The sequence below is a fragment of the Fusarium coffeatum genome (assembly GCF_003316985.1).
Source record: "Fusarium coffeatum strain FIESC_28 chromosome Unknown BRIP53273_contig_371, whole genome shotgun sequence".
NCBI classification, from domain to species: Eukaryota; Fungi; Ascomycota; class Sordariomycetes; order Hypocreales; family Nectriaceae; genus Fusarium; species Fusarium coffeatum.
This window is the reverse complement of record NW_022158160.1, coordinates 40,441-60,947: the sequence shown is the minus strand read 5'-3', so window position 1 is coordinate 60,947 and position 20,507 is coordinate 40,441. Positions and strand designations below refer to the sequence as shown.

Here is a 20,507-nt window from a genome sequence, read left to right as displayed (position 1 = left end):
TTCTCTGACCAACATGAGAAAAGAGAGAAATACGACATGCCATGCATGCAAGGGTCCAGACTTGACGGTAAGACAAATTGAGAAGGTCGACCAAAATACACGTAAGAGAAAGATGCTGATCAGGTCCGAGACCTACCGAAAAGCTGGAAAGAGGCAAGTACGCCGAAATAGCTGATTCTGTTATGCTGCTGAAGATCTGGTGGCTCGAGAGTTCTCCATCCGTCTCTGGACTGTTGTTCCCGAGCGTTCCCTTCCTTACACCCCCCTGTACCTAGGGATACCATGTTATGGAGGCTTGGCTGTTGGTAGGAGACTTTTTTCAGGGTGGTGTGGCGTCTGTGCCGCTTGTTTGCGTGTCTAATGCCGGACTGGGCTTATGAATAGAACTTGAAAAATGATGCGATGATCTACGAGATTGAGTTTACCGGGTGTATTGCTCCAAGACGCCTATTGCTTTTGCGAGATGTTTTGAGGGTTGTTTCAAGGCAAGAAAAAAAGAAAGAAAAAGGGCAATCAGTTTGAGGTCGTTCGTTGGGATGTTATATCCCTGTACTTAACCTGCAGGGGGCCCTTGCGCCAGAATGGACAGGGGTGTCGGGGGATTCTGCCGGATCAGCAAATGTATGGACTCTAACCGAAGAGAAGCGATGTTACAGCAAAACATGAATAAAAGTGCTTTATTACCGTAATCGCATCTGTACTGTATCAGCCTCGGTTGGTGGCGTGCAAACACACAGATCCATACCACACCCTAAGCTATCCAGGGGTCTTACTCTTCCTATTCCTATAGCCTACTCCGTGTACCTTTTAACTTTGTTCCTTCCTCCCTTCTTTTTCTTTTCCTCCTCAGTAAATCCTTCTCTCTCCTTCCTTTTTGCCCCGTTTTAATCCCGAGTGTTACTCTCAGACAAGATGGACGATCGCACTTCAAGTCCCAGCTTCGAAATGGGCAATAATGCCAGTGTCAAGGCTGACAAGGACCTCAAGGTCACGACTGTCGCGGAACCAGATTCGGGACGAAGCTCGACTACTAATTATCATGATAAGGATCAATTGGAGCGGATGGGAAAGAAGCAGGTTCTTCGAGTATGTCTCCCCCCTTCCCATTGACTGGTGAGGTACTGACGGTTTGCAGCGCAACTTTGGATTCCTTTCTATTCTTGGCTTCTCTTGCACCATCCTCATCACCTGGGAAGCCATCCTAGTTCTCTTCGCCCAAGGTCTCAACAATGGTGGCACAGCTGGTATTATCTACAGTTTCATCGTTGTTTGGATTGGTAACTTCTCTGTTTTTGCGACCATGTGTGAATTGGTGTCAATGGCGCCTACCTCTGGAGGTCAATATCACTGGTACGTCTCACCTTATCCTCACAATCACAGTCTAATAATGTCGGCAGGGTCGCTATGATGGCGCCGCGCTCATGCTCTAAGTTCCTCAGCCATCTAACAGGCATGCTCACCGTCGGCGGCTGGCAAGGCTCCGTCTCATCCAGCGCTTTACTCACAGGCAACATGATCCTGGGAATGGCGACGATGAACAATGAGTCTTTCCAACCGGAGCTTTGGATGGGAACTCTCCTCTTCTGGGCGATTTTCCTGTTTGCTGTGTTCATCAACACACTCGTCAGCTCGGTGTTGCCCAAGTTTGAAGGTCTCATTTTGATCCTTCACATTCTTGGTTTCTTTGCTATTCTCATCCCGCTTGTCACGCTTGGACCTCATGCTAGTGCTGCGGATGTCTTCGGTACTTTCGTCAATAATGGTGGTTGGTCTTCTAATGGTGTGTCGTTTATGGTTGGTATGATGGGTAATGCGTTTGCTTTCGTTGGCACTGATGCTGCTTTCCACGTAAGTCTCCTTCTCATATCGCTGATTGGCATTACTGACAATATTCAGATGTCCGAGGAGACGGTCAACCCATCCGTCGTTGTTCCCACTTCTATCCTCCTCAGTCTCTGCATCAACGGCACCTGCGGTTTCGCCATGGTCATCGCCATGGTCTTCTGTATGGGCAACGTCGACGACGCATTCGCCTCAGGCCCAGGCATGCTCGGCTTCCCTCACATGTACATCTTCGAACAAGCGACCAACTCCCGCGCCGGCGCAACCGTCATGTCTGCCATTATCGTCATCCTCGCTAGTTGCGCGACTGTCGGTATGCTGGCCTCGACATCACGTGTCTTCTGGTCTTTTGCTCGTGACCGTGGTCTTCCTGGTTGGAGAACGCTTTCAAAGGTCAGCGAGAGGACTACCGTTCCTGTGTACTCTGTTCTTTGCACGGCTGCTATTTCGATCTTGTTGTCGCTCATCAACATTGGATCGCCTGTTGCGTTCCAGAACGTTACTTCATTGTCCATCTCTTGTCTTTACTCGTCTTATCTCATCGCCGCTGGACTGCTTCTATACCGTCGAACTACCAAGGGCTTCGCTCTGCCTACCACTGGTACCACCGACCTGCCCGCCCTCGCCAACACTACCGGCGCCGAACTTGTCTGGGGACCTTTCCACCTCAAGGGTGCTCTTGGTATCGCGAACAACGTGTTTGCCATGTGCTACCTCATTGTTGTCGGATTCTTCAGCTTCTGGCCTCCCATGGTGGATCCTACTGTTGACATGATGAACTACAGCGTTGTTGTCACGGGTGGTCTTGTCATTTTCAGTGTTATTTACTACTTTGTCTGGGCCAGGAAGGAGTACAATGGTCCTATCGTTGAGAACTAGTTTATGTGGGGTAAAAGTTTAACTTCTTTTTGGCGCTGTTAGTTATTGGGGAAAAGATTGATCGAGAGTACGGGAATCTTTCCAAGATATATAAATAAAATGCTAGCTTAATATCATTATACCAAAGACCTCTTTTCGGCCTACTTGTACTTTCTCTGTCTCATGTACCACTCCATGTACTCATTATCAGGCGTGTACCGAGTCTGAACAGGCTGTAGACCAATCATCCATCCAACCCAAGATGCGATCCACAGAACAAAGTGCGACACAGTGATGTCGATGTCTTTCAGCCGAGCCCTCATACGCTCATTTGAAACGGATAAGAGCTTTTGTACATTGAGAAACACCGGCACGTTATCCAAATACCGAAAGATGACAAACAGATTCAACGGAATCCATAGATCCAAAAACAACCCTTGAAGTCTCGAAGGCAACCTCGCAAGCCATGCATTAGCCAACATCTTCGGTGCATCCAGAATAACACCATTCAAATTCCAAAAGAAGACGGCTTTATCGCCATCCTCTGGATCTGTTCGCTCAACAACTTCCACATCGTCACCGTCCAAGCTCGCTCGTCCCCATTCATGCCATGTATACGGCGGCACCTCAACCTCGGCACTCTCACCCTCTTTCACAGTCAAGATATCTCGTTTGTCATTCAGTTGAACCCAAATAGATCCTTTGGTGAGGCAGAGATACTCGGTGTGTGTTTCGTGCCAGTGGAGGCCACTTGTCCAGGTTGAGTTTGTCGGGAGGGTGATGTGTACTCGGCCCGGTGTTGAAAGGTTGTATGTTACGCCGTTTGGGAGAGGGCGGGTGATGATGTTAGGTATCTTCTTGTTACTCATTTTCATAGCTCTAATGAAGTTATATAAGGCGAAGTCTGATAGAGTTTGGGAACCCCTCATCTCGGTGATGGAAGCAATGACATAAGCTGTCAGACGGAGGATGAACCATGTGGCTGGCCGTTTTGGGATCATATTTCTTATCTTATCAAGTAACCTTGTTTGTCTTCTTCCCATAAATGAAGTCGCGAAAACCAGAACAATGCCGGCGCCGTACGTTTCTTTTAACTTCCCTGTTTTGTCCCCACCCTTCTCTGAGCTTCTCCAGGCACTTGGGAGCAGCCCAGTACTACTGGAACAACGTGTCTGCGTTGTGACTCTGGCGAACGGTACTCGCCGCTGAAGCGATGGTGAGCTATAAAGTGCTTGATTGACACTTTTTTAGCTGTCTCATGGAGCATCTGAAGAACCCCAACCGATCCTCCTGCACGAACCACATAAGGCTGAGGCCCACTGTGGGTACTGTAGCAGAAACTCGCTTGCTTGCTATTCATGAAGGCCATGTTCTGGGTAGTAGGCCCTTGGGAGGCGCCGGTTAAGAGATCGGACTTGATGGGACCGAGCAGCTGGAAAGATATTTGAATTTGATTCTCAACAGGGAAATAACAGGTCGTGTCGCTGAACGATGATACAATTGCTACAGCGATTCCTGAAGGCTCCTTTGTGATTGACGCCACTGGATATCCACGATGTTCTCGCAAACCCGGTGTTTCTGTTTTGCGCCATTCTTATGGACAGTCAAGATTGACGATCAATATCCAAATCGGGCGAATGGTTTAGTGGTATAATACTCCCTTAGCATAATTCACCTGAATAATCTGGGAGTGGTCCAGGGTTCGATTCCCTGTTCGTCCATCTTAGGCGGTTAGATTCCGCTGTTATACCTTCTTTTTGCAAAAGGTCATTAGAGTTGTGGTCGTTACGATCAAAAAATGTAAAATCACCGAGGCGTTAGATGTGCGTTTGAACCAACAATTGGGGTATTCATTTTAGTATCTTAGTTCTGGCGAATAACTTATTTGTCTTTTAGCCAGTAGACAACAGACGTGAGAGAAATAGTAAGTCTCAATTACCGAATCTAATAACTATCACAATTTTAAACCTGGCAAAACTCTAAACATATACAGCTTTACAACCCATGTAGGACAGACATCTAGTTACAGTTGACGTGCGATCCGTCCAAGACAGCACCAATCTCATCCAACTTTCTCTGCCAATCATCACTCTCGACCTTGATGTCCTTCAATTTGTCCTCATTCGGCCCCTCTGCATCAACAAAGACATTCTCACCCAGCGTCATCTCGGCTTCAAACAGCGCTGTACCCAGATTCTCCAACAGCCCTGGACCATCGGCAGTGGGTTCCTTAGGATCCTTGTAGATAGCCACCTTGAACTTCTTTCCTGGAGCAAAGAAGAAATCCTCGGAGAGATCGCTGTTTTGCTCGGAAAACGGCTGAACGGACGCCTCGGGAATTTCGACAAGACCAAGAATCAGACCTTGTGGGAGGAGAGAGGTGACGGGAGCAGGGAGAGCTGGATTGAAAGAAACGGAGCTAGCCGAGAGGGAAATGTTGGGAGACTTGACAAGAGTGTGGGTTACGTGAGCCTCATGGTCTGAACCGTAGAGGTAGAACGGCATGAATTTATCGGGATAGTCGATGTCGCGATGGATAGAGTTTAGTGGGCGACTCTTAACCAGAGATTTGAGTTTGACCACGCCCTTCTCCTTCTCGTACAGCCTGTTGGTTGTTAGTGGAGATCCAAACTGTGACCAAACAAGACGAACATACCCCAAGTCCTTTTCGAACATGAACACCGACATATTGCATCCGTCGGGAATACCATTGATGATGTCCTTCACATAGAGCTTCTTCTCAGACTCCACCATAATAATGGTATCGCGACTTTCCTCCAACCTCTTCTTGAAGAACTCCTTGAGGGTATCGTCAAGCTCAGCGGAAATGATGACCTGCTGTCGTCGAGTCACGCTGTGGAAGGAAGCTTGGAACACGAGATACACTTCAGGTGAGCCGGACGAGCCCTGCACAAGGAACTGGAGGTTCTTCTCACCGGGTTTGTTCCTCTTTCTGCAAACATCGACTTCATCTCGAATGACTTTCTCCAAGTCCTTCATTATAGTAGAAATGAAGTCCCTCTTAGTAGGGAAGGGACTCATAACAACGTTTCGAATGACGAACAGACTCTGGTCCGATTTATGAACCCCCATTCTCTCCATGAACTTATGCGCACAAGCACCATAGTCTTCAGGGAGGAATTGGGTCGACGTAAGATAGATCGGGATTGTAGAAGGATCCGTGTTAGGTGACGTGATAGAAAGTTTATCCACGACCCTCTTCATGAGATAATTCGCTTCTTCAAGATCCGTGTTCAAAACACCATTTTCATCCTTCCAATTGATGGCGAAACAATTGATGTTGGTGTCAGAACCCAGATCGCGGATGATCTTCATAGCTTCTTTGGATGCGAAGATCTCGGTATCCGTCTTGGTGACGATGAGATCACGGATCTTCTCACGCTGGTTCTTGACGGATGTGGAGAGGAACTTCTTGTTACCCTAGTTTTCGGCAGGGAGCATGTTGAAGGGAACGATCATGAAGGAGTCGTTTATCATGGTCGCATAGTGGGCTGAGAGCTGGAAATTATTAGTCCTGGAAGGGTAATACGGTGGGAAACGTACTCTTGCGCTGGTGAACGTTGCTTCACCAAGGAGTTTGCCATAGCCGCAATGGTTGAGACCGATGGTCTGGTTAGAGAACCATGCCGACATGGCCGATGCACCGGGCTTACTGCATGGAAGTCAGTTATTGATGCGTCCTTGGGGAACGGAAAGGTACTTGCCTGCCCTCGACGCCATAAACACCAATATTCTCGGCTGATCCCTGCGATAGATAGGGCCCAGACCAAGTAACGAGATGTCGCATCCTTCCATCACGATACACCAAGCTTCCAGCGGGGTAGGGGATGTAACCCGCTTTGTGGGGATCAACCGTGATAGAATCGGCCTCGGCCATAGCCTTGATATCTTCAACCGTCTTGGGATCAAGGTACCACTCTGGCTCGGGCTTTGCGCCAGACTGCTCCTCGACGCTGTAACGTCTGTCAGGGTTGACCATGGTAGCAAAGTAACCACCCCAAGCAGCGTCGGCATGGACCAGAAAAGACAAGCCGTATTCCTCTTGGAACATCTTGCGCAGACGGAGGATCTCGGTCAGCCTGTCAACGGCGCCTTCTTCGGTAGAACCAATGATGGCTACGACTGCGAAAACTGGGGTTCTTGATGTGACGCATTCGTGGAGGTGTTCTTCAAGGAGTTTGATGTCGATTTGGGCGGCGTTGTTTACGTCTACCCCGACGACGTTACCTGAGCCAAGGCCGGCAATTGCTTGCACTCGTCAGTATAGTGCCACGGTATAGGTATCCACACTTACCGACGCCCTTGGGCCACGAGTAATGTCGAGTCTTGCTGACAAAGTATTTGATAGGGTTGCTAATATTGAACTCCTTCTCGAGGAGCTCGCGTCCTATAGTCTGAATATTGTACTCATTCAGGGCACTCTCGAGAAATTTGCTCGTGATACCAAATTGCTTGTTCAGCTGATCGGGCAAGTCAAGGATGACCTCAGAGGGAAGGTTGACAAGATCCCATCCTTGAAGGTCTTTAAACTTGGTCTTGGCTGGCGCGTGGAAGCATGAAGATGCATAGAATCTGTCGCCAATGAACTGAAGCTTGCCTCTACGGATTGCCATACAAAGACTGAGAGGGTAGAACTTGAGGTTTCGGGCTGCACTAATGTCAGCATGGGATTGACAGTTGTGGGAGGAAATACTCACCGACCCAAATCGACTCCAAATTTGCAATAGTTCCATCGCAAGTGATGTGACCCCAAGAAAGAGGATTCTTCTGCGGATCAGTATTGTACCCAAACAGCTTGCAAAGCTGCTGTCCAACCCTCAGCTCCACTAGCGTCGTCATCGGACTTGCCTCAAGCGCGACATTGTTGGGGTTGTACAGCATGGTCATAAAGTACCCGAGCAGGGACGACATGGTCAAGTCAGTGCACATGTGCGCCTCGTAACGCGGGGACCAGAAGGGAGCCGAGTGCTCGCCTAGAAGCTGTGCGACCTTTTCGGTGGCTAGGCGGAGGTCGGAGCGCGCTTTCTGGAAGACCGGAGAGCGTCGGTATTCCTTGGATATGAAGGCCTGGGAAGGTCAGATTAAGGTCAGGGAAGGGAGAGAGGGACTTACTTGGTCTTCAGGATAATAGCTCTGACGGGCTACGAGGAGTTCATCGAGAATGGTGTTGATGTTGGCGCGGAAGTCAGGCAGGTTCGTGCCCTTGGGCCCGATGAAGTAGGCGTGGACCGCATCGAACTCGTCCTTGCGAAGATCCTTGTTGTCGCGCACTTCAGTCATGGTCGATGCGTGATTGTTGTAGTGAGTAAGATAGGTGGGTTCTCGCGATGTTTTGCTAACTTTTCGATGAGCCATTCATCCAGGAAGGCGCACTGGGGGTCCGGCTGGAGGTTATATATCGACGTTGGCACCTGCCTTCTCCTTCCATGCCGAACAAGATCTGCCGACTCTAGTGACGTACGAGATATCTCCCTTCATTTCGTGCCCAGCGAGATCGCCATCTTGTACACACCTACAACACTTGTGGTGGAATGCTGTAGAACCAAGAATCGAAGTTGAGATGTGAGACAAACAACGGAATGATCTACCGGTACGGTCCGGGAGATGCAAGGGAGATTTGGGTAAGGGAGATTACAACTTGGTGAAACATTTGAGGTCATATTCGTAACTTGACGAATAATCTCAATCAACTCTGCTGTCAATCAAGAGGAAGGAAATGGATATTCAATATTAGGCAGCCACAAGGCAATATTCAGCGGCCCGTGTCTCAGGTCAGCCAACCGGAGGAATCTGTCAAATGTGGCTGCCTGTTTTGCATCGAACTTCAGGGAGAATTGCGTAAGAGAAAGAGACTGAGGCCTGGAATATCGTCATTCAAATGCATATTGGCCATGAAAGGAAAGACTGAGTATGGGTGCCGACGTGATTTGGGCAAGATGACATAGCAATAGCTCCTTCCACTGTCTGTTGAGTCAATGGACTTCTCGACTTTTGGCGAAAATATCATTCAACTGAACTTCAGAGCCATCTTGTACGCTCAACAGAGCGATTGTTGTTCTTGACCATCTGTTTTACGTTACCTTTCAAACCGGTAATTCGCTCGTCTCCATTTCTAAGCTGCGAAGGCCGTTTGGAGTTAATGGAGGTATACGACGGTTGACAGTCTTGCTGCATCAAGGTACCCAGATTAAATTACTCAATGAATGCGTTTTCACATAAAGAATATCTTCTCTAATAGATCATCCGATTTCAATGTAGAACATCTAAAGGAGCTTAACTTCAATTAGGTAGCCTGAAGTGACGTTGTGAAAAGCTTACCCTGCATAATATTGGCAAGACTTATCAGCGTGCCGAATTGAGCCTGATAAGGCTCACAGGGTCTTTTATCACCACGTGATTGAGCCAAGAAACTTCTCCCAACTTACAAGGTACTTGGAAAGCACCTAGCGTCAAATTGGCCAGACATCCCTGTCGCTATCGCTCGCGTTCGACTGGGCTTGTAATCAACAGGAACAGAATTCATTGAAGCACTGGAGACGAAGCAAAGCTTGAAGCTTCTACTTGTGGCGGCGGTCTGAGGTAATCAGTCTGATAATCACACTACTGGTTTATCAACTGCTCAATCGAGACTTTCAGCTCTTGGGTTCCAACCTCTAGCGCTGGACTTTCTATAGTCGGTGGTTGATCACTCCTGCATGTCTTAGTATACCGGCCTATAGGAAAGTCAATCAAGAGACAGCAAGCAATCTTATGCCGTTATTGTCCAAAACCGACTAGAATTTGAGGATCCTGACAACGCTAGCAATACTAAATCAAGGCAGCGGTGGTTTAATTATACGTGCGCATGGAGCATAGAGTTCCATCAGCAAAACAGAGGACAAGCTGTGTCTACTGCAAGAGAAATGATTTGTTGACAACTGGAAATTACCAACCTTCGTATACATCTTTGATGGCATGATAACAGCCTCTGGATCAATATGACGTATGCAAACTCAAGGTTTTAGCTGACAGCAAGCCATCTGCTCTCCCATTTTCAACCAGTCGCTTCAGTCTTAATACATAGTATCCAGATATAAAAACAACTTCCACTTCCACTTAATATCTTCTTTAATTCTACCCAATTTCATATTCAACTCGATTGAACCAAATACCAACACCCTACTGCACTCATCTTCCCTTCACTATCCACATCACCATGCCGGAGGCACCAGGAACCGCCATTCAAAAGACTCACAACGAGTTCACGCTCATGTTCGTAGTTGACGACCAACCGGTCAGCTTCACGGGACGACTGTCCCCCTCTATACAACCTTTCAGCACAAGAGTGGCTACCCTGACATACAATGATCTCGATGATCTGAAGTCTACCCGTTCGTTCAACGGGAAAATTGGACCCATGACCTTCGAGCTGAACTTCGACAACGGCACTTCAGCCAAAGGGGACCTCCACGCACCTGGTGTACAGTCTGCTGAGATGGTCAGTGGTTCTGGTCAGTGGCAGCAGATGTAGACCCAAAAAGCTTCATCAGTTTCTGCATAACTATGACCTGCGCGTTGGAGATGGGTTATACCTGGTTGAGAATTAGCCCCTTCTATTAAAGTGGGAAAGAGACCGTTTGCCCAATGTCAATATGGTTCGGACCAAGATATACTTTTGGCTAGCAGGGGCCCATACTAGCCACCTGTTTCGCCAAGCAAGTACCAATAGACAAGCACATGAAGGGTGGTAAATACCCCTTCACCTATGAGATACGTTGCGCACATCCATCTTGCAGTAGTCCACGCGGACCCAGCGGTTTGTAGCATGCCGACAATGAATATTGTCAATAACGCGATGAGAAGTCCAGCACTAATCCAAAACGACCGGAACCAGCGAAGTGCCTTGAACCACGTTCCCTTCTTCCCTCCAAACTTCCACTTCTTCCCATGATAAAGGTAGGTATACAGAAGCCAAGAAGGTCAGAGTTTTGATTGACTTCGCTTCCTGAATAGCATGGCGCTTTGTCAAATAATCAAGCTGACAGTTGAGAGCATCCAAGGCTCGTTGGGCATTATTGGCGCGCTCATCGCACAGCTCTTTGATCTCCCGTATCCGTCGCTGCAGGGATTCCGGAATAGCCCGCTTCCTCTCCGTCTTGTCATCATACTCAAGGCACTTAAGAATAAGAAAGATAGAATCCTTAATATTGGCAAGATTTCTCCAGATTCCTTCAGCATCTTCAATTCCTTTGAAAGCTTCTTTGCTTGGAGTAGACAGGCGCGGCTCGAACAGACCGAGTGGGACTTGGAGGTGTGGATTGCTGTGGATTGCAATCTGCAGTAGTGCTTTTTCTTTTTTATCCATCGTGCAGTCGTTCCGATGACTCACGATAGCCTTGGTTCGGACCTTGTTAAGGATAAGGTTCATCAGGAAAGATAACTGTCGAATGACAGTTCGTATGATCAAAAGTGTTGTTTTATTAAGTACGCATTGCGGGCATCTTTATCACGAGATGTGTCATAAGCAAACCCCGAGTAGTAGTGCTTTTTCAGGCATCTCAGGGTAGATTAGAGCCTCGAAAAAGTCCGCTGGCTGTAGATAGATGGATGCAAGAAAGAAGTCCAATACAAGAAGCCGGGCAAACTTATCAATTGATCCATTTGCTAGGATGTACACCTTGTTTAGTCGATCATGGCTGCTATGTTCGTGGATTCCTAAATATGCTGCTCCTACTATTTGACTTTGTTGTACTGAAAGCCTGGCGAGCCCAGATGTCATGTACAATGACAACTAAGGGTAGACTGTCAGTATCGCCATCACGTCACACTGTTATGCGTACCGATTAATTTGCTATCGCCATCCTTCGCACAAGTCATGTAAGAGTCTCGAGGCTGGACATCAAAGTCCAATGGATGCTGCTGGAGGCTCATCCGATTGACAACGCGATGCAATTGTTCATGCCCGCCAACATCCTGGCACCATTGCGACGAGATGCTCCCGATGTCGTTGACAAGTAGAGGATCATTGAGCCATCGAGATATGTGACGCTCCTCCAGGGGCCGCATGTACATGCTTTGTAAATAGCTCATCAAAGCATGTCTGGCTGGACGTGGTTTCTCTGGACCTTTGCTGTTCCGAATGCCAGTTATGACAAAATCATTATGAACAGTCACCTCGAAGACTCTGGCTGTTTCAAGAGGTTGAGGAGGGAGGTTGTTCAAGCGACCCTCAATATCATCGTTGGACCGAAAAGTCATAGAATCTTGGGGCTTTGAGCTATCAAATGGGGCATCAATCACCGTTAGGACCACATTGTTCTCATCAGAGAGTAAGCTTTTGCCGGATTCTAGGGCTCTTTGGCTGTTTGAAGCTAGAGAAGGAAGAGGCCCGACGTGGCTGTCGACAGAAGTTGAGATTGGCATCGTGAAGGGTGGACTGTCTCTAGATAGTCCAAGGATTTAATGGGGGTAGCAGGCTGAAGCCTCTTGTCGAGAATAAAACATGAGGGGAAAGAGTGTGGAAGACCTTGGCTCAAGTAAAAGAAATGCCTTACACATTTCACCGGTCGCTTCCACTTGCACCATCGCAAGTTCTGCTCAATCTCAATTGGCCATCGTGTAGAGCACCGCCCCCAAAAAGCTCTCGAACACTCGCATATAAGATGGTGTTACCAATCAGGCTACCAATCACGGCAAGGTAAGATGACACAGCGAACAGCATTCACTATCAATACGGAATGAAGAGGTGTTCAATGTAAGACAGTGGCTTGACAAGGGAAACTGAAATCTGAGCCAGCAGTAAGTCCAATATCGACTGCATTGAATCACAGTTGTTGCGACATGGAATCGAGGACAATGAGAAGAGGGAAGATGAAGGTCTGTTATATATGAATGATCGCTTACTATACGTACAGACACGGAACTCCGAACACATTTGGTTCTATCCAGTCAGCTTGCGATCTGTCGTCTTACTCCCGTGACATCGTGATATGCGTCATTGGATCCTTCAGAACTCCGACGGGAATGCCATTGAAGAATGATCAATGCCTTCATTTAATGTGACTAGAAGCCTGAATAGGATAGTATTAGAAGATGACACTACTTCAGATACCAATCGAGATACTGCATCTGATCCTCAAGGTATGTTCAAATCAATACAGGCGATCGTTCCTGGATGAGTGACTAAGTCTCGATAGAATGTCAGCACGAATGACCTGGTACAACTGCAGAAGACATGCCACGGACTCTACTCTGCAATCGCGTCAGAAACTATCAAGTCTGCCGTGTGCGAGATGTTGAGCTTGGGAGACAGCAAACGGTTCACACATAGAGCGGTACAGTCTTGCTCCCACTCCGTGCTCACAGCACTGCTCGACCATGGAGCTCCCGTCGACTTGCGAAATGCCCAAGGAGAGACGGCACTCCACTGGGCAGCACGAAAAGGTTGCGCTATTTGTGCCAAGGTCTTGATAGATGCCGGGTCTTCGTCAAGCATCTTGAGCTCCTCCGAGTGGACGCCTCTCATGTTGGCAGCTAGGTTGGGTTATCTTGACATAGTCGAGTTACTGCTAAGTGTAGAATCGGATCCGAACCTGAGAGGGTTCCACGGATGGACGGCTTTGCATCTTTCATGGAGGTTCAGTCATGATGAAGTACGGAGGGTGTTGGTCAAGGCTGGTGGTGACGAGAAGGTCTTGGATAACGATGGCCTTCGCCCAGGAGAGAATATGCTGAAGCACAAGAGTTGGGGCGTACTTTGATATCCAGAGTACATGAAAACGCAGATAGCAATAGCTGAACCTTTAGTATTGGATCTAGTCGATACTTGTTGTCTATTAGTCAATTGACTGCAGACTTGCGTTCATCATCATCACGTGCGTGTCTTGCAGCCACCATCTATGCACTCACATGAATCAGGCTCGGAAGCCAAGAATGCCTTGTCTGCCCACACAACAGGCACAGCCTGAATTACAATCACAACACGAGGCATTTTCCCCCAAGACAAGGCGTTTTTTGAGGCCGATCTCCACTTTACAATTGGGTCATGGGCGTTTGGGCATATCATGTGTAGCAGCCCATGAAGCTTAGACAAGATAGCCTGGTTTGAAGCGCATAATGAGGGGGCGCAGAGACGTCTGAAATGCGCCGTTGCGCAATAGTTGAGAGAAGATGAGCATATTTAAGGCCTCAATTGAATCACTTAATATTAAAGGGCCTCCCCGACCCCGAGGAGGCCTTCAAGAATTGTATAATGGATGCTACCTTCACCATTCTTTCTTGCCATCAAAGCTGCTGGCGATGTGTTGGAATGGGTGCCTCCTGCTGTCGGCATGTCTCAAGAAACGAGTCCCTTCCCCTGATCGCGTCGGATGTCCCGTCCCAGGGAATTGTCGCATTCTTCGGAGGGACGCACTCCTCTTGGGGCCTCTTGCCTTGCGCAGTGATGGGAAAGAGCAACCGGAGCTATGACCGAAACTCCGAGACAAAACAAGGCAGGCAGGTACCAACTAACATCTGTCTCAACCGCTCCTGCGCGCGTCTTCCCCTTCACCTTCCCTGCCAAGCTAAAATTAGCACCCCACTTGAGCCTCAGGCCAAACATTACCCCGAACAAGTGTCGCTGCCTCTTTAAGGCCACCATTCCCCTCATGCAACTTCAGTTCCTGCACCCTGGAGATGCCACCTTGCGGCCACTGCCAGCTGAAGCCCAAGGGCCATGCAGGACCCCACGAGTCATTGATGCCCAAGTCACCGGTCGGGTGCAGGGTGAGAAGAGCCTCAATTGCTGACAGACCTTGTAGTTTCCCTGCAAACTTCTGACGCCATATCCCTACCGGAAACCACAAGCAGGCCTGCAGAACATTGTCTCCTGCCTGTCACATCACTGAACATCCTGCATACTACGCAGGATAACAATTCCCTCCAGTGCGAGTTCATTTGATGCCAATTAATTGAGCTCAAGTGCACCGCCGAATCACGATGCTACTTTCAAGCCTGGCTGCCAACGCAGAGTCACGATTGAGTGGTCGGACGGCCGACATGATACGGAGTGCGAGAGGTGTTATAAATTCGCCGTGGATGTGGTACTTCCACCACCATTCGGTAATATTTGAACAACCCGCTGCCCGCTGAAAGTGTTGCCAGCCGCTCTGCACAGCCAACACGCAAGTCATCCTGCCCTCTATTGATTCTCTTACTCTGGAGACAGCTATCTACAATGCATTACGTTCAGCCGCCTCTGGCTCCAAATGAGCTTCGCGGAGCTCCGAGTCACGGCGACTGTTCCCATACTCCTGTGTCTGACACTCAATCTTCCTCAAGTGTCGGGCCATCTCTTGACATCCCCTCTCGACGGGAACCCTGCCGGTATGTCCTGACTCTCCACAGACATTAATTGATCCACCGCTAAATCTATCTAGTCTTGAAGCGCTATCAGCTTGCATCGACAGTTCCGCTCGTGCGAGGATCATTGCGGTTATGGCCCTAGACATCTTCGCCCGTGGCACCCCGCTCAATAGACATTTCGACAGATGGATATGTCCATTTTCCAATTGCAAACAAGGCTTTCCCGACCCTAGGGATATGATTCTTCATGCAGCTCAATGCATTCATGTATCTCCCAATGGCGCTTATTGTAACTGCTGCTGCGAGTATTACAACTTTCCTAGCAACAGCCGAGCCTATCGGATCAGCGCTGGCGAGAGCGTGTCACCCACTGCGAAGCCCTCCACTATGGCAAAGGGCAAGAAGAAGATCGCTGGTCTCATTTCCCGCTGCTCTGGATCGGCATCGTCATCTCGCAGCGAGCTATCCGCGGTCGGTCAGCGCTCAAGCAGCTGCACAACATCCAGCTGGGATTCAATGTCAGAGTCCCTGCCTACTTCCCGCAAGGGGTCTGTGGTCTCGTCTTTTGATTTTGCCGGACCATCAGCAGGTTCCCGCCCTGCGGATACACTGGCTGAGCTTGGTACCGATCCCCGTATTCCTGAACTCGAAAATTCTGTCGCTTTGTCGAACAGGTCCGCTCATCGGGCAGTTGCCAATGTTCATACGCAACAGCGCTCGGCCCAATCTTCAATCTCCACTTTGTCTGCAATCTCAACCGCTGGCTACATGGACTCTGTGAGTAGAGACTGTGGGGATCTCTGCATGTCGCCCACGGATTATTCTGTCCCAGAGCTCCCACAGAATAGCGATACACAGACCCACGAAGGTGGAGTTACATACGCTACCGGTCAAGTCGCACAACATCAGATGCAAGCCTCGTTTGCTCCAGCCCAAACTTCCTTCTGGGCTGCGAGCCCGCAACAGGCTGGTGCAACATGGGATTTTGACGACTCGGCTCCATCGTCACATGTGTATGCGCAGGGGCTCATAGTCGACGTACCAAACTTCTCACTTCCGCGACACAATCCTTCATCCGGAATTGGCGGTGATAATCGTTTCAGCATCTCCGAGTCCACCCATCAACCAGGTGTTGTTGCGAGCATCGAGCCCCAATCTCGCTATAGTTCCGGGGACTCATTCGACTTTTTCCCCTACCAGTCTTTAGGCAATGATCCACCCGGCGTGGGCTTAGCTGTAGACAGTATGGAGTCGATTGGTATGGCTAAAACCAACGTGGAAACAATATCCCCATCACTGAGAAGCTCAATGGCCTCTTCGAGATCTTCTGGTACTATGCAGAATGACGATGATATGCGCTGTCAGGAATCAGGATGCAAATACCAACCGAGCGGTGCAGAGGCGTACAGGAAGGCTAATCTGAATAAGCATATCAAGCATATGCATGGGGATAGACCCAGGTTTCCATGTGAACGATGCGGAGCATTTTTCACACGGAAAGATAATCTCATGGCTCACCAGGGAGGTGTTTGTGACAGAAGAAGGGCCCAGAGGCATTCAGCGTACCGGAAACGTAGGTCTAGTAGACGAAGAGCTGCGCGGCGAATCTTGACAAGCGCCTGAAACAAAAAAGATTGATAACATATTTTCTTACTATCTGCTAACAACTTCCATCAAGATGGATTATACACATATTTTGGACTATTTTAATTGCGATAACTTTAATAATAATTCTTCTTATACCATATCAAAGAGAAACGTGAAATGGGGTCAAATAACAGTCGCGTCAGGGTTCTATTACCAATGTCATATCGATTGGTTACAGTTCGACAGTCAATTGAACAAGTGAACCTTCGCGAAACACGCTCAAACAAAGCGGGGGATAGCCAAGTACCTGTTTCTTGAGGCTCTTGTCAGTTCGTGCCAAATTAGGCGTCCGATCGATGGAGGCTGAAAATAGAGCAAAGACAAGGGAGGGTTTGTTGCCTTTTGGACCAAACAGCGTTGCGATGTGACAAGCCTGCAGATGGAGAGGTGTCGATCACACTCCTGTCTGGTCAGTTGGTCAATATTCCTTTTACCACTTCAGGTTGGTATGGTGTGGATATGTCTCTGGTCAGTACGTATTGTCGTTTCCTGCAGGTTACTGCTTTGGGCTCCTGTATTCAGTGATATTGCATAAGTGATGTCTGTATGCAGTAACCCAGTTGACCCTACATGAGGGGATTCTGGGAAAGGGCCTTCAGGATTAAGCACTGGGGATTCTCCCAGGAACGTCAGGGAAGTATCGTGAGTTGGTCATAATGGCAGGATTGGATGAAGCTATGAAGAAGCCTGTTGCTCGACGACTATATAGAGTCACAATTTCTGATGCAAATGAATAAATTGAACTACAAGAACATCATCTATCACAGATTCATCCATTCATAAACTAGTGAAATTCAGCAAGTAATCATGGGCAACCCACTCTCAAATACTACAACTACAACGTAAGACGCATTTTTCCTACGAGGATGAACCATATCTAACTGCTGTTCAGCTCAAAGCCTCTCACGGCCGTGAGCTTGGCAAATGTTCCTCATGGACCTGGCATGTTGGACAAGTCTCTGGAGAAGAAGAACCATGAGATGGTGGCTCTTGGAATACCGGCTGTACGAAGGGAGATGAATGCGTTTTGCAAGGATTGGCAGAGGAGCTTCGATGGGGCTAAGAAGGAATGAATGAATTTGATTTGGCAATCAGTATGTGTTGAAGACAGAGATAGAAAGGAACAACAGAACAAGCATAATTCATTACAGAACACAGCTCCATGTATGTGATATGATGGTTTCAAGGTAGTGACGGATAATTTCGGACCGAGAAGAATGCCTACTGTGATTTCAGCAGACCGTTGGTGGCCTCCGGAAAAGCTCATTGGCGGGAGGCGGCCATCTCCAAGACCCATCCCCGCTTTTCCTGCCATGAGGTAACCGCCCAGGCATTGTCCAGGCAGTCATTCCTCGAGCGCTCTGCAAATCAGCACACCAAACTTTATCATTCTTTCATTCTTTCTTCTTTTTGCGATATCCAGAACCTTACACAGACCGCAATTATTCGACGAACGGGCGTGGCGCCGCCTCAAACATGAAGCCGCAAAGTATATTTCGCGCCCTCCTGCTTTTTGGAGTGTCTGCAGCAGCGCTGACAGGTACGCCATTGCTCCACTGATCCACGATACCCGAGCACTAACCTTGTCACAGACTCGACCCACGATGCTAGCGGATCTGACGACATCCAGCTCTACGATGGAGAAGTACCGACTATTCTGAAGAACTTTAGAGGATGGGTGAACCCAGAAGATTTGCCGCCGAAGCCGCAGTGTATCGCTCAGCAAAACGACGATGATTGGCTGCGTGCGATGACCCGCTGTACCAAACTTCGATGCACCAACAAATTCATCTTCTGCACGCACCGTCAATGGCTTACCGAACTCAGCTGCTTGCGTGCCGAGTTCCATCCATCCTTTATGGAGCGCTATAACGACCACTGCAGCCGATCAGTTCTCGCCAAGGCACAGCTCATGCATTGGATACAGGCCGTCGCGGGTCGAAGTTGGATCGTTGATATCGGTGATACCAACAAACTCCAGAATCTGTCGCCGAAAAGCTTGCTACGGGGCTACAAGACCACCGACGTCGCTGAAAAGGCACCGTACTGTATGAGAAAGTCAACCTCTCTACTTGTAGAGAAATTCGATCTCACTATGTTGGTTTGTACCTTCACCAGTACGACTATTTCCCAGGGCAACGCTGCTCGGCCTTGGGAGTACAGCCCACGATTGAAGTCCATGACGCCACTGAGCTGGGACACCGCCGGATACGATCTCACTCATGGCCATATTGCAGACGGAGTTTATTTCGACGTCGAGTGCTTTTGTCATCGATTCTCTGACCAGCAGCAACAAGGCGAACCCTGCTCGACCCAGCTTGACCTGACAAAAGAGCGATTATGGATACATGCTGTCTGTGGACCATCTGTATTGCCCAAGGACTGGGAGAAGTCGCTCAAAACCCTTGGCCAAGACTACATCCCCATGAAAAGATGGGAGCGATCCTCCGACATCACGAATATGCCAGAGAACGTCACAGCGCTATCCGAGGAATGCACAACAGATGCTTGCGATACAGACTCAGAAGGCTTTTGTCAGTTGGTACCTGTCATGGACAGAAGCTGCATGTGCAGTAGACTTGATTACGATCTCTGTCAAGGTGCTTGTCAAGACTTCGAGTCGAGAAAGCAATATGTCCAGTGGATCCATAAGCTCTGCGGCGGCGATCGAGGCTGGAATGGTTTACCTGACGACTGGCACCAATTACTCGAGCCTCGACCACGCGACATGATTCCATGGAGATGGACCCTCAAACCAGCTAGTACCAGTGACATCGCATGCCCATCTTACCCCATTATGATGGGCAGCCTTGCCCTCATCAACGTGGTGGCTGGTCTGGCTGTGTTCTTTGGTGAAAGATATACCCGAGGCTCCACCACTCTGGCACCGCCTCGGATGAGCCCACTCTTGGTCTTGAGAGCACTCGTACTTGCCAGCGTCCAGTTGGCCGGCTACTGGCTAATGGTTGAAATCATCCAGAGCACCCCTCGTTACAGCGACGTTCCCGAATTCCAGCTATTTCTTCTTTTCTGTTCTCTTCCTCGCTTGGGCTGGCTTGTTATAGCGCCAACAAGCATTCATCGGCCTGATTCGAAGGACCTCACAGCGGCTTCATCTGCGCTATGTGCCGAGGTCCTCCTGCAGATCCCGAACCTCTGCTACATGGCCATGACTGTCATCTATGGTCTCAAGCATGGCATCTATTTCGGTGTTCTACCAAGCACGGAAGTTGGATACTTCGCTTGGTTGATGTATGGCGGAGCATTGATGTGGCTGGTGGCCGTCGCTTTCATGGCTTTACCAATCTTTCACATCATCCGCACTATGTTCGACATTGGTCGCGAAGCTGACCGCGACCTGCCAAGGTTCGGCGTTAGCGGTTTTGCGACAACCTACAGGGATGCACGTGATTGTGACCCCTTGTTGCCCGAACAGCACCGGAACGCTCCGTCCAAGGTTGATTTCTACGGCGCGGTGCCCGGGAGAGCTGAGCAGATCCAGTCTGAGGAGGATCCCAGAGCTCCCCATTTGAAACTCTACGTGGTTTTGACCTTGGGGTTTCCCTTGATCTTCTTAGCGCAGTCCCTTTTCTGGATTGGATTCTTGAGAGTCAGCGGCGATGAGTAAGTCACATCTGGCAACGCATTGACGTACGATACTAATTAGTTGTAGTTTTTGTCCCCCTTCGACCGGCATGCTGACCGGTGTGGAATTGGTCTCATCTCTCATGGCGGTTGCTCTCAAATTTGTTCTGTAGGGTGCAGGGTCCATTCGGGTTTCACAAATGTCCTCGATCTTGCGGAGATCAATCTGG

At 48.9% G+C, this 20,507-nt stretch overlaps 8 protein-coding genes across 8 annotated transcripts; 4 read left to right on the top strand and 4 right to left on the bottom strand.

The window, feature by feature from the left end:
• Positions 1–912: 912 nt before the first annotated feature.
• On the top strand, positions 913–2,721 carry FIESC28_11171 (uncharacterized protein; the record flags this gene model as incomplete). The annotated part of the gene is made up of 4 exons (XM_031165298.1): positions 913–1,086; positions 1,136–1,350; positions 1,398–1,848; positions 1,897–2,721. 4 exons carry the CDS (start codon positions 913–915, stop codon positions 2,719–2,721), a joined length of 1,665 nt encoding a protein of 554 aa, XP_031010654.1.
• Positions 2,722–2,861: 140 nt separating this feature from the next.
• FIESC28_11170 (uncharacterized protein) lies at positions 2,862–3,569 on the bottom strand (the record flags this gene model as incomplete). The annotated part of the gene is made up of 1 exon (XM_031165297.1): positions 2,862–3,569. One exon carries the CDS (start codon positions 3,567–3,569, stop codon positions 2,862–2,864), a length of 708 nt encoding a protein of 235 aa, XP_031010653.1.
• A 1,150-nt stretch (positions 3,570–4,719) lies between these two features.
• Positions 4,720–8,001, bottom strand: FIESC28_11169 (uncharacterized protein; the record flags this gene model as incomplete). Its single annotated transcript, XM_031165296.1, has 7 exons — positions 4,720–5,305; positions 5,357–6,141; positions 6,265–6,373; positions 6,525–6,969; positions 7,016–7,369; positions 7,419–7,788; positions 7,834–8,001. 7 exons carry the CDS (start codon positions 7,999–8,001, stop codon positions 4,720–4,722), a joined length of 2,817 nt encoding a protein of 938 aa, XP_031010652.1.
• Positions 8,002–9,916: 1,915 nt separating this feature from the next.
• FIESC28_11168 (uncharacterized protein) lies at positions 9,917–10,231 on the top strand (the record flags this gene model as incomplete). Its single annotated transcript, XM_031165295.1, has 1 exon — positions 9,917–10,231. One exon carries the CDS (start codon positions 9,917–9,919, stop codon positions 10,229–10,231), a length of 315 nt encoding a protein of 104 aa, XP_031010651.1.
• A 339-nt stretch (positions 10,232–10,570) lies between these two features.
• Positions 10,571–12,123, bottom strand: FIESC28_11167 (uncharacterized protein; the record flags this gene model as incomplete). The annotated part of the gene is made up of 3 exons (XM_031165294.1): positions 10,571–11,140; positions 11,484–11,491; positions 11,541–12,123. The coding sequence occupies 3 exons, from the start codon at positions 12,121–12,123 to the stop codon at positions 10,571–10,573; spliced, it is 1,161 nt and encodes a 386-aa protein (XP_031010650.1).
• Positions 12,124–12,946: 823 nt separating this feature from the next.
• On the bottom strand, positions 12,947–13,225 carry FIESC28_11166 (uncharacterized protein; the record flags this gene model as incomplete). Its single annotated transcript, XM_031165293.1, has 1 exon — positions 12,947–13,225. The coding sequence occupies one exon, from the start codon at positions 13,223–13,225 to the stop codon at positions 12,947–12,949; it is 279 nt and encodes a 92-aa protein (XP_031010649.1).
• Positions 13,226–14,917: 1,692 nt separating this feature from the next.
• Positions 14,918–16,657, top strand: FIESC28_11165 (uncharacterized protein; the record flags this gene model as incomplete). Its single annotated transcript, XM_031165292.1, has 3 exons — positions 14,918–15,066; positions 15,120–16,448; positions 16,567–16,657. 3 exons carry the CDS (start codon positions 14,918–14,920, stop codon positions 16,655–16,657), a joined length of 1,569 nt encoding a protein of 522 aa, XP_031010648.1.
• An 842-nt stretch (positions 16,658–17,499) lies between these two features.
• FIESC28_11164 (uncharacterized protein) lies at positions 17,500–20,450 on the top strand (the record flags this gene model as incomplete). The annotated part of the gene is made up of 5 exons (XM_031165291.1): positions 17,500–17,534; positions 17,585–17,696; positions 17,844–17,856; positions 18,285–20,316; positions 20,366–20,450. The coding sequence occupies 5 exons, from the start codon at positions 17,500–17,502 to the stop codon at positions 20,448–20,450; spliced, it is 2,277 nt and encodes a 758-aa protein (XP_031010647.1).
• Positions 20,451–20,507: the final 57 nt, after the last annotated feature.